Source organism: Budorcas taxicolor, chromosome 19 (genome assembly GCF_023091745.1).
Source record: "Budorcas taxicolor isolate Tak-1 chromosome 19, Takin1.1, whole genome shotgun sequence".
Lineage (NCBI taxonomy): Eukaryota > Metazoa > Chordata > Mammalia > Artiodactyla > Bovidae > Budorcas > Budorcas taxicolor.
Window position 1 is genome coordinate 35,431,473 of NC_068928.1, and position 13,779 is coordinate 35,445,251.

The window sequence follows — 13,779 nt, forward strand, 5'->3', positions numbered from 1 at the left end:
TTAAGACAGTAGTCAGTATGTAGAACGGACTGTTTGGGGTAGAACCAATTCTGTATCTTTGCATTTTATTTAATCTTTTTATTTTTCTATATTGAATAAATAGATTATTATAGACTCAATTTAGGAGAGATTTCTATTCATTTCAATCTGTAAAGGAACTTAGAGTCTTCATTTGAATAAATCAAATTCATATGATTACTTTCCATTATAAAAGAATTCAACTCAGATTTTCTAAAATCTTTTGAAAATTTAAACTAATATATTTGGTCCAACCATCACTTTGTTACGCTAGTCTCATTTAAATTTCTTCCTCACTTGAAGATTTTCCTGATACTAGAAGGAAGCAACTCAGCATTTCTGCCTCACTGACACAAACACAAAAATTGTATTTCTGCAGAACTGTTGGAAAAGACAAAATATTTAAACTTAAAATTATGTAAATTCAAAAGCTTTTTAAAATGCTTTCATATACATATCTGTGTGATTATATATTCATCTTTTTTTGCCTGATACACTTCTTATTTGTACTAATTTTAACTTTGGGAACAGCCTAGGTGATTCTTTTATATTTGATTTGATGGAATTACCCATCTTAATCCATGCCTCAGACTTCTTGTTTATCTGAAGTAAATAACACTTTCAAATTGATTTATATACGTCTTAATTTTTGTATATGCTTCCATGCCAAGTATAAATTTCACAACATACTTATTATTTATTTGGCTACACTGTGCAGCTTGTGGGATCTCACTTAGTTCCTCAACCAGGGATTGAATCCAGGCCAGAGCAGTGAAAACATGGAATCCTAATGACTAGACCACCAGGGAACTCCTGACAAAAGCATACTTCTTAAAAATAAATTTTTAAAACTTGTTTAAATTTTCTTTCAGTAGCTATCCTTTTAATATTGCTACAATGCATATTTTAAGTTATTTGAGGTTGAAACCTATCTTCATGCAGCTAAAGTTTAGCAACTTACAAAGCTATTCCATGCTGTAATTTTAAGAATTCTAGGAATATTCTCCTTTTCTTGCCTACTCTTGATATTTACATTTCTTAAATTGTGGAAATGTAAGTTGGTGTAGCCACTGTGGAAAACAGTATGGAGGTTCCCCGAAAACTAAAAATAGAATTATCATATGATCCAGCAATCCCACTTCTGGGAATATATTCAGACAAAGCTGTAATTCAAAAAGATACATGCACTCCTATGTTTATAGCAGCACTAGTCACAATAGCCACAGTATGAACAATATGAAAAGGCAAAAAGATATGACACTGGAAGATGTATTCCCCAGGTTGGTAGGTGCTTACTATGCTACTGAAGAAGAGTGGAGAAATAGCTCCAGAAATATTGAAGAGTCTGAGCCAAAGCAAAAACAAATCCAGTTGTGGATATGACTGGGGATGGAAGTAAAATCTGATGCTGTGAAGAACAATATTGCATAGGAACCTGGAATGTTAGGTCCATGAATCAAGGTAAATTGGAAGTGGTCAAACAAGAGATGGTAAGAGTGAACATCGACATTTTAGGAATCAGTGAACTAAAATGGGCTGGAAATGGGTGAATTTCATTCAGATGACCTTATATCTACTACTGTGGGCAAGAATCCCTTAGAAGAAATGGAGTAGCTCTCATAGTCAAGAAAAGAGTCCAAAATACAGTACTTGGGTGCAGTCTCAAAAATGACAGAATATTCTGTTTGTTTCCAAGGCAAACCATTCTGTATCACAGTAATCCAAGTCTTTGCCCCAACCACTAATGCCAAAGAAGCTGAACGGTTCTATGAAGACCTACAAGACCTTCTAGAACTAACACCAAAAAAAGATGTCCTTTTCATCACTGGGTACTGGAATGTAGAAGTAGGAGAGATACCTGGAGTAACAGGCAAGTTTGGCCTTGGAGTACAAAATGAAGCAGGGCAAAGGCTAACACAGAACGCACTGGTCATTGCAAATACCCTGTTGCAACAATACAAAAGATGGCTCTACACATAGACGTTACCAGATGGTCAGTACTGAAATCAGATTAATTATATTCTTTGCAGCCAAAGATGGAGAAGCTCTTTACAACAGCAAAAACAAAACCAGGAGCTGACTATGGCTCAGATCATAAACTCCTTATTGTAAAATTCAGACCTAAATTGAAGAAAGTAGGGAAAACCATTAGACCTTTCAGGTATGACCTGAATCAGATCCCTTATGATTATACAGTGGAAGTGACAAATAGATTCAAGGGATTAGAGTTGACAGAGTGCCTGAAGAACTATGGATGGATGTTTATAACATTGTGCAGGAAGCAGTGATCAAGAGCATCCCCAAGAAAAAGGCAAAATGGTTGTCTGAGGAGGCCTTACAAACAGCTGAGAAAAGAAGAGAAACTAAAGGCAAAGGAGAAAAGGAAAGATATACCCATTTGAATGCAGAGTTCCAAAGAATAGGAAGGAGAGGTAAGAAAACTTTCCTAAGTGATCAATGCAAAGAAATAGAGGAAAACAATAGAATGGGAAAGACTAGAGATCTCTTCAAGAAAATTAGAGATACTAAGGGAACATTTCATGCAAAGATGGGCACAATAAAGGACAGAAATGGTATGGACCTAACAGAAGCAGAAGATATTAAGATGACGTGGCAAGAATACACAAGAACTATACAAAAAAGAATTCACAAGAACTATACAAAAAAGATCTTTATGACCCAGATAACCACAATGGTGTGATCCCTCACCTAGAGCCAGACATCTTGGAGTGTGAAGTCAAGTGGACCTTAGGAAGCATCACTGCGAACAAAGCTGGTGGAGGTGATGGAATTCCAGTTGAGCTATTTCATATCCTAAAAGATGATGCTGTAAAAGTACCACACTCGGTATGCCAGCAAATTCGGAAAACTCAGCAGTGGCCACCACTAGAAAAGCTCAGTTTTCATTCCATTCCCAAAGAAAGGCAATGTTCAAACTAAATGTTCAAAACGTTCAAGCTACCACACAGTTGCACTCATCTCACATGCTAGCAAAGTACTGCTCAAAATTCTCCAAGCTAAGCTTCTACACTATGTGATCTGAGAACTTCCAAATGTTTAAGCTGTGTTTAGAAAAGGCAGAGGAACCAGATATCAAATTGCCAGTATCCATTGGATCATAGAAACAGCAAGAGAATTCCAGAAAAGGATCTACTTCTGCTTCATTGACTACGCTAAAGCCTTTGAGTGTGTTGATCACAACAAACTATGGAAAATTCTTCAAGAGATGGGAATACCAGACCACCTTACCTGCCTCCAGAGAAATGTGCTGTATGCACATCTGACCTGTATGCAGATCAAGAAGCAGCAGTTAGAACCGGACATGGAACAACAGACTGGTTCCAAATTTGGAAAAGAGTTCATCAAGGCTGTATATTGTCACCCTGCTTATTTGACTTATATGCAGAGTACCTCATGAGAAATGCCGGACTGGATGAAGCACAGGTTGGAGTCAAGATTTCTGGGAGAAATATCAACAACCTCAGTTAAGCAAATGACACCACCCTTATGGCAGAAAGTGAAGAGGAACTGATGAAAGTGAAAGAGGAGAATGAGTGAAAATGCTGCCTTAAAACCAGCATTCTAAAAACTAAGATCATGGCATCTGGATCCAGCATGTCATGGCAAATAGAGATACAATGGAAACAGTGGCAGACTTTGTTTTCTTGGTCTCCAAACTCATTGTGGATGTTAACTGCAGCCATGAAAATAAAAGACACTTGCTCCTTGGGAAAAAAGCAATGACAAACCTAGACAGCATATAAAAAAGCAGAGACATTCCTTTTCCAACAAAGGTCCGTCCAGTCAAAGCTATGTTTTTTCCAGTAGTCATGTATGGATGTGAGGGTTGGACCATAGAGAAAGCTGAACGCTGAAGAATTGATGCTTTTGAACTGTGGTGTTGGAGAAGACTCTTGAGAGTCCCTTGAACAGCAGGGAGATCAAACCAGTCCATCCTAAAGGAAATCAGTCCTGAATATTCATTGGAAAGACTGCTGCTGAAGCTGAAGCGCCAATACTTTGGCCACGTGATGCAAAGAACTGACTCATTGGAAAAGACCCTGACACTGGGAAAGATTGAAGGCAGGAGGAGAAGGGGATGACAGAGGATGAGATGGTTGGATGGCATCACCGACTCAAGGGACACGAGTTTGAGCAGGCTCTGGGAGTTGGCGATGGACAGGGAAGCCTGGCATGTTTCAGTCCATGCGGTCGCAAAGAGTCAGACAGGACTGAGCAACTGAACTGAACTGAAATTGCTAACGTAACTTTTCGTATTCATTTTTTTCTTATTCAAATCACATCAATATCTAGCAAAGTCTTTTTGATTTTATGATTGAAATTGTTGCATTTTACATGTTTTAATACCAGTTTTGGGTCCCTTAAAAGTGGAACTATATCAAGAATCAAATGAGGGACTTTCCTCTTGGTCCAGTGACTAAGACTCCATGCTCCCAATGCAGCGGACCTGAATTCGATCTCTGGTCAGGGAACTAAACCCCACGTGCTGAAACTAAGGCCCAGTGCAGCCAAAAAAAATAAAGGAGTCAGATCAGACTGTAGAATTTCTTGGCAGGTTTTACACTTGATATTCTTGAAGTTTTCACTGCCATATTCAGCTCGTGTCTTATGGTTCCTTATTAAAGAGTTAATGTGCTCTGTTTTTTTAAGTTTGCTGCCATTTTTATATGATTATATTAAGTAATGATTCCAGTAAGTTCGCAGTCTAACATAGGAGAGAATATTTTAGCATTCTTTGAACTAAATCTGTAGCAAAAATAAATAAATATCTTGGTATTAAATTGAAAATTATCTTTACTCAAGTTTCAAGTTAATTTCTTTGTTGTTTCCCACTTAAGCAATGGATTTCTCAAGTGTCATCTGTCCCCTTTAATCAGTAATCTCTTGTCACTTCCTTCCCAATGTCTATATCTAATTTGTGTTATTTATGTCAGACTTATTTAATAGCATTACGTATTGTAAAAAATTTTTGCTATGTTAAGCAAAATGTTGGCTACTTTTCTGGACTCTAGCATCCTTAAATGTAAGCATTTGCATATCCCTTTGAGAATAAAATAAAATTTCATCCTTAATATTCTTTTATATGGAACATGGGTAGTCCGATAAATAAGAAATTTGTATGAAAAGGTTTCCCTTGTTAAAATGTTAACTTTTTTTCCAGGTATTAGTCTTAAAATTTTGTGTATTCTTTTGTTTCTTCAAAATAGATGATCCATAATTATATGGAACACTTAGAAAGAACAAAACTTCATCAGATCTCAGGGAGTGATCAACTAGAATCCACAGCTCACAGTAGAATTAGGTAAGCCTTTTTTATACATTTTTGCCTTGGTAAAAAGGAAAATAAAATAATCTGTTTCTGTTTCTCTCTGTTCTTTAATCCTCAAACAATAGTTAGCTCTCTCCCTGCTGTAGTTGGAATGCTATAGGAGGGGGTAGCATAGAAAAACAAAACAGCTTTCACTAATGAAAAGGTAAATTGATAGCCATTGTTTTCTGATACTTAACAAAGATTGTAGTAGGTTTAAAATTTTCATTTGTCAGAATGCTGTAAATTTTTTCAATTCTCCTGTATAATTGGTTTAAAAGTCATTTTTGCTGTAGAGAGGCATGTTTAAAAGGGTTAGCTAGACTTCTGTTTGATGTAGGAGTGTGAATAAATTATGTAGATCTCCAAGCATTGTAGCCAATGAGCTAAGCCAGGCCTGTTAGTGGGGAGGAAAATAGTTAATAGGCTGGCCTCTGCTCTGGATTGCTGCATAAATGCTAGGAGCAGCAGCTCTATGGTTATGAGGCTGTGAGAGCAGGATGACGTCAGCGCTTCGGAGCTGCAGCAGGATGGAGTGGAAAGCTGCTGCTGATGGCATTGTTTTTGTGGCAGCAGCTGAATGACAGATCCTCACTACAAAGATACCCCTTTGGCCCCCGTGTAGGCCTCCTGGTTCGGGTGTTTCACCATGCCAGCACAGCGCCATGAGTCCTGGATGCATGCTGCTGTTTGTGTTTGGCTTTGTTGGCGGGGCGGTGGTCATTAATTCTGCTATCTTAGTATCTCTCTCCGTTTTGCTGCTTGTGCACTTTTCTATTTCTACTGGAGTGCCAGCTTTGACGCAGAACCTACCAAGGATACTCAGGTACTTCAGTCTCTCTTAGAAGTCCTTTTTTAGTTGGTGTTTCTTTTATTTTTAGCTTTATGGGTCTTCTTTGTAACCATTCATGTTGCAGATTGAAACAATGGAAAATGGCCTGAAGCTAAGACTTCTATTCTTATATATAGTAATTTATAGGCTATGGCTTAGGGATATGCTTTGTGTTTGGAAACCACCCGCTTAAGAAAACGATTTTTAGATTGTACTTATACACAAATACAAGGTCAGAGTGGTCTTGTTTTAAGCAGAGGGTTCAACCAGTAAAGGGAAAATAGGAGTAGAGCATTGGGTCCAAATTTACACCTCTGCATGAGAGCATCTGAGCATTTAGAAGCAAATATCTTTATGGTGGGACTTGTAGTTGATTAGACATAGGCCATAGGTGTTTATTTTGTTCCAGTGATCCTTAGACTGTTGGAGGTTCAGGCATCCTTTTTGCAGTTTTTGATAGCAGTTCATGGGAACTGACAATTTAAATATTTTCCTCCTACAGCAAAATATATTTGAAGTGAAAGGATTTAAACCTTTTAGGGCAAGGAATTCATTTTTTTCTCCCAATTATTTATGCACCAAAGTTGGAAAGCTTTACAAAGCCTATTCACTATTGTTTTGTCAGATGTTGCCTTTTCTTTGTAGACTTGGGTAACAGATATCCATGCCTGCTTGTGGGGATATCATTAATCTCTGTAGCGTTTCTGCTGGTCACTGTACTTGCATGCTCTAAGAACCATTTTCTATATTTTAGAGTTTTAATGTTGTGGTTTCTTTTGTTTTCTAACTCACCAAGATAAAAATTTGATTTGTTGAGATTTCTGCTTTGTGTGTGGTTTTTAAATGAAGGTTCTTAATGTATAGCTTTTATTATGTAAATGTTTATTTAAAACTCAACTCCTAATTGTGGACTTAAAGAGAAATTAAAGTAGTTAAGTTCCCTCATCCTCATGTTCAACATTAGTTTAAGGTCCAGAATTTAATTTCATCTGTGGTCTTAAAACTTGGTCATTTATTTACTTTTTTCCTGACTTTATAAAAACTGGGAGCAATCTTTTTGCTTTGTGTGCATTTTAGTACATAAAGGATTTGTGTGTATGTATATATAGGCTTTTAGGAAATTGAAACTTGAGAACATATAGACTGTTAAAGTAAGATTAATTTTAAAGGGCTGTCCTAGGTTTCAGTTCCATTTATGAAGGCAGTAATATGCAGTGGATAAGAGGTTCAGAGTTGGACTACCAGGCTACAAATGCTCTGCCACACATAAGTTATGGGACTTTTGGCAAATTACTTAATCTCTGTACCCGAGTTTCCTCCTTTGAGCTTCTTACCCGTTGAGTCATTTTAAAAATTTGTGAGATGATTATTTTGTATTTAATCAGTTAAAGATATATTGTAAATTAAACAAGTAAATAATTTTCATAATCATTTATATTTACTCCATTTTTAGTAAAACTATATCAGCTCTAGCTATTTTATTCATAAAATAACTTATGATTAAACTCAAAGAGTTTCTTGACATAAAAGTCGCTGTTGATCTGACTGAAGAAATATATCAAAGTCTTCAATATTAAGATTGGCTTCCCAGCTGGTGCTAGTGGTAAAGCACCCACCTGCCAGTGCAGGAGACTTAAGAGAGAGGAGTTCGATCCCTGGGTCGGACGTATCCCCTGGAGGATGGTGTGGCAATCCAGATCTCCAGTATTTTGGCTGGGGGAATCCCATGGACAGAGGAGACTGATAGGCTACAGTCCATAGGGTTGCAAAGACTCAAACATGACTGAAGTGCAGTTGTCAAGAAGTAATAGTTCCAGGAAATGTACATGGGTCTTGGAGTCAAAACAGGCCTGACTTTGAATCCCATTTCTTCCAATTACTAGTCCCCAAAGTCTCTGAGCATCACTTTTCCTAATCTGAAAACAGGGAAAATAATTCTTATTTCCTTGTGAGGATTAAATGAGAATATGTAAATAAATTATCCATTTCAGTGCTTGCCACATTGTTGGGTGTTGAACAAATGTAATCTTTTTACTGTTCTTTATATATATGTATAGTAGATTTTATTAATGATTATTTGTTTTAAATGGAAATAAAAATATTTAAAGACATATTTGTGAAGTTATTTATGCAAGTAGGTAACATTTAAATAACCAATTTAAAAATGGACGTATGGCAGTTTAAAAAATAGATGTAATGAGGATTCTGATGGCTGATTCTGATAGCTTTGTTTCTTGACAGTAGTATCATTATTAAAACACCTGGTGTTTAAATCTGCCACTTGATATTTTCCCACATGTATTTTCATTCTTTGGTTTCTTCTGTGAGTTTTACTGAAGCATTTAATATATAGTTAAATATATAGTTAATTTATATAAATATATAATATATGTTTAATATAGAGTTCGATCCCTGTATCAAATATACATACCAGTATACATACAGGACCTAATGTTGTCTTTTCAGGGTTTCCTTTTGAAAATAGGACTCAAACTAACATGCATTATTATATGTCCTCCCTCCCTCCAAGTCAGTAAAAAAAAGAGGGAAGAGTGGTGTGTAGTAATACTATTTTTCCAGAGTTGAAACAGCATAACCTAGAGCATCATTGACCCTCTTGACAGCTATCAGTTTCTGAAGAAAAGTTCCCCTTCTGTAGAGCAGTTTCTGGAGGAAAATAAAAGCAATGTAAAGATTTGAATTCTACTTGTATTTTCAACTGTAGATTTTGTAGTTAACAGAAATGGGAAAGTAAAGCTTGGACTCCAAGCTGACTCCTTCCCCCAGTAGTTTTACACTTTTCCAGTGTTTGACATGTGTGAAAAATGATTGTGTTCTCATTCATAAAGGAATATAACTCTCATGACTGGCCTGTGTTTTTATTTCTGTTGGCAGTGTGATAAATTCAAATGAAGTTTGTATTACTTTTCTTTGCATTTGGGGTCAGAGAGCGTTCCATTAAATTCCATCTGATTAAATTCTTGGTCACTTTTTTGCTTAAGTCATCAAGATATGTTAAAAAGAATAGGTAATCTAGTAAGTCTAAGATCCTTAGATTTTCAGTTCCCAAAATACGTTGCCTGTCCCAAATTTCTGGTCATTGTCACCATCGTTTGATGAAATAAAGGGCATTTTAAAATCAAGCAGAAAAGATGGGGGAAAGGGGTGAGTCATTCTCAAGAAAGAACAGGTTCTACAAAAGTGGAAACATGTATGTATATAATGTGTTCTGTATTATCCAGTAAGGATATAATAAATAATGCCTCTTTTTCTCTGGTCTTATGAAAGCTTTTTTGCTGAACCAGCAGTTGGGAATTAAACAGAATAGCTGACTGCTTTGTAATTTGGTGGTTCTGGCTTGTCATAACAAGCTTACATTGGTTTTAAGATCTAACCTTTTATTGTGCTGCTTATGTGTGTTTGAATTTTTCTCCCAAATCAAATAGGAAAAGTACCCTAAGTGTGACGAAGTGATGAGTAGTTAACTCTGATAGAGAAAAGTCCTGTTCTGTTTCTTTGTGCATACAACTTTAATAGAATACAATCTCTCAACCCTTTTGCTTCACCTAATCTTTAAGGTGTTTGACAGTTGTACTAATTCTTCCTGATTGTTATTAGGAATGAAAGCAATGTACCCTTTGTGTTCAATGAGGGCACATTTCAAAAGTGGCTTAAAGTTTCTTGGTATAAAGATAAGCTTACAGAATAACGATTTATTTAGCAAAACTGAATATTTTCCAACTTTAATGTATAACCTCAGTGTTCCTGTTCTTATAGTTTTACTAGAAGCTCCAAATCTTTAGTGTCTGGTTTCTAGAGAATTTCTGTTTGAGTTAATGACCCAGGAAGAACCAGGCTTGTTTCTACTCTTTAAAAACCCTTTGTATTAACAAAGGATGTGTTTCTTGTTCAAGTTCTATTATTAAAATTGAAACCCTTATTCACTGAAATTTCCCACAAAGCATTGGAAACTCTACAGTTTTTGATAGAATCTTTGGGCATCCTTGTTTGGAAAAACTGACAGTTGGATTGTCATACATACCATGGTGAAAAGGAGCTCATACAGAAAAATATGAATTCCTGTAGAAAAATAGAGTTTTCCTACTTTAGGGGATAAAACTCTGGAGGCAAAAAAAGCCCAACCTAAAAGTTGAGAATTATGCTTTACTCAGGGACATTTCTAAGGACCATAGTCCGTCAGGGCAGCCTCTCGGATAGCTCTGAGGAACTGTTCCAAACAAGCAAGGGAGGACCTCGGGTACTCAGGAGTGTTGGCTAATTACAAAAGACAGACATCTCAAGTTAATGATTTTAGTGCTTTTCTATGCTTGGGAAGGTGGAGGAGTCTGGGCTCACTGAAATTATTTCTTTGATATGCAGCTTAACTATCTACGGTCAGTATCCCGTTTTTCTCCATCCTGAATTCCTCTCAGGGCTCTCCATCCAGACTGGCTACAGTGGCTAATGGCTGAATGGCAGACAGCATTCTGTTCTTTCTTGATTGAAATGGCAGGCAACATTTTTTTGTACGTGTTCTTTTGACTATTTAATCAGTAGGCCTGATTTAAACCATGTATTCATTTTCCTCAAGGCAGAAAAAACACACCCTAAAGAGACTTGGGTAAGTATTTAGGGATTAATATGAGAAATTGGAAAGCCTAGAGAAGCAGGAGTGGGGGTCATTTGCAGTTCCCTAGGGCTGACCTAAGCATGAGTGAAACTGTAGCAGCTCCCCTTGCTGTGAAACCACACCACAGACTGCTTCCTGAGCAAGGAACTCAGCAGTAACTTAAGATTTTGTAAACTATTGTTTTTACTACCTTTCTTAATTGATTTCTTGGGGCTTAGTTTAAGTTCTGAGACTTTGTCCTTTCTCTTTGGTAAGTCTGCTTGTTCAGATAGGCACACAATATTATTTAAGAGTGATGACTCTAAAGCAGTGACATCCTAGGCTTATTACTTACAGTCATGATGAGTAAAACTTCGAAATGAACTAATGCTTAGTTCTTCTGCCCTCTCCAAATAGAAAAGAACGTCCTATATCATTAGGGATTTTCCCTTTACCTTCTGGAGACGGATTGCTTACACCTGACACTCAGAAAGGTGGTGAGACCCCTGGATCAGAACAATGGAAATTTCAGGAATTAAGTCAGCCACGTTCTCATACCAGTCTGAAGGTAAGCTTTATCCTATTAAAATCTTCAGTTTGTTTTATAAGCTTTCTTATCCAAATTGAAGTGCTAGACAACCAGAAGAGAATAAAATGAAATAGTATGTGTACATTTTTTGGTAAAACTAATGCTTTTTTTAAATTGGAAATGAGCTCTTACCAAAGAGTTTGTTTTGTATTACTCATTTTTCAAGTTTTATAGGAAAACAGAATCAAGCGTTGTTACATCTTGATTGTCATACTAATGACCAACATTTCAATTTCATTTAGGCTGTTTCTATTTGATTTACATTATATGAATTTAGGATGGGGTGATCAGTGAACCTAACTATGTTTTTAAGAATTGAAAATCATTGCCACCTGAAATCCTTAGTTCACTGCTGGAAAGCTTCACAATTTAATAGGGCTTTACTTTAAAAAAAAACAAAAGGAAGTGGCAACCCACTCCAGTATTCTTGCCTGGAAAATTCCATGGATAGAGGAGCCTGGCAGGCTGCAGTCCATGGGGTCAGTAGCAAAGAGTCGGACACGGCTGAGCAACAGCATAACAACTTCCTCAAAACCTTCATAAAGCAACATCCAAAAGTGATGTGTGTTTAGCTAAAAAGGCCTGGTGTTAGTTCATTATAAATTATATTCTTGACCAAGAACTTGTTACAAAATAAGTTGTAAATATAAATAATAATATATTCTAAGAGTGGAGATATGCTAATAATTAAAAATATTTGACGTTATAGTCTATATGTTTTAAAGTAGAATATTTATAAAGGAAACTGATTATAAAGGAACCTTGTTACATTAGAAAATCTACTCTGTCATAAAACAAACAGACCACCTAAATGAATACAGTTGAGTTATTTACATCTTTATCTCTTTTTTTCTGGTCTCTTTCTCGAAATTACTTATTATGGTTTAAATACTCAGATAACTCTTTTTTTAAAAAAAATTGGTTTTTAATTTATTTGGCTGCACTGAGTCTCAGTTGTGACACACAGGATATTTAGTTGTGGCATGTGGGTCTAGTTCGCTAAGAATAAGCCCAGGTCCCCTGCACTGGAAGCTCAGATTCTTAGCCACTGGAGCATCAGGGAAGTCCCCTTAGATAGTTCTTATGATAGCTCTAAAATATGAAGTCGTTTACTTATTTATTTTGTTTCTCTCCACTAAGAATGTAAAATCCATGCGGTTTATTGACTGCCATGCCCCTAGCACTTAGAAAAGGTGCCTAGCACATAGTGGTCTCTCAGAACATGTTTGTCAAATGAATTATTTGTTTTAGATGTTAGATAGATTCTTTTGATATACTGTAAATGGTCTGTTTCTCAGCTCTAGTAGGTAGAGGCATTTAGAATCATTTCATTGATCTTTGAAGTGTGCTCAAAACAGTAAGAAGTAAATAAATATTTTGTAGCTTTGCTCCCACTGCAAAGTATTTTTAACAGTAGGCCTAACTTTACATTTTTTCCATTCTCTGACTAGTTATAAACTGATTAACAGATGGATTTGAACAGGGGAGTTGTGTCCTCCCTAGGGATACTAAGGTAGGTGTTCCCAAGAGAGGTTTTTAAAATAGAATCCAGTTTGTTTCTACTGTGGACATGGAGCCAGTAAATGAGATAAAGGCTTAACAGGACTTCCGCTGGTGGTCCAGGGGTTAAGAATCCACCAACCAGTGCAGGGGAAATGGATTAGACTCCTGGTTTGGGAAGATTCCACATGCTGTGGGGCGGCTAAGCCTGGAGGTCATGTGCCGCAACTAGCCTGTGCGCTCTAGAGCCCATGCTCTACAAGAGAAGCCACCACAGCGAGACACCTGCACACTGCAATTAGGGAGTAGCCCCTGCTTGCTGCAACTGGAGAAAGCCCACGTGTAGCAACAAAGACCCAGTGCAGCCTCTCCCCCCACCCCAGAAGGGATAAGTTTGTGAAATATGTCTCATAATCAGGACATATTTTACTGTTTACTCAAGTCTTTGTTATTAGTCAGATGTCTTTCTCTAACTTTGCAAAAGCCTGGGTCTGGAGCTCACGTGTGGATTGCACTGAACAAACACACTAGCCTTGGTTTCCGTGTCTGGCAGCAGTGGGCCTAGGCCATCTCTGTTGTGATGTGTTTTCCAGCTGTCATTTGTCTGAGAACTTTGAGGATGACCTAGCTCTATTAAGACTGTGCTCGTAATATTGATTTTACTAGCACATTTTTGTGTGTGTGAAATAAGGTTAAGGTGAAAATGTTGTGTGAGAAGACCAGGGAAACTATGGCAGAAGAATGACCGTAAAGGAAATTTGCCCATGATTATAAATTTATGGACCTTTTTTGTTGCTTTATTGCAGATTTCTCACTGTGAGAGAGTTATAGTCAACAAGGTTATATCTTCAGGTATACTATACCATTTAATATAAGGAACTTGAGCATCTGTAGATTTTGGT

The 13,779-nt window shown here is 36.9% G+C and overlaps 1 protein-coding gene across 2 annotated transcripts in view; it reads left to right on the forward strand.

Annotated features, from left to right (window-relative positions):
- Positions 1-13,779, forward strand: part of SPAG9 (sperm associated antigen 9) — a 153,986-nt gene that overhangs the window by 70,281 nt on the left and 69,926 nt on the right. For both annotated transcript variants that reach the window (XM_052658900.1, XM_052658901.1), the window contains exons 4-5: positions 5,247-5,341; positions 11,206-11,356. In XM_052658900.1, coding sequence (XP_052514860.1) covers positions 5,247-5,341; positions 11,206-11,356 — 246 coding nt within the window. The remainder of the gene's footprint in view (positions 1-5,246; positions 5,342-11,205; positions 11,357-13,779) is intronic.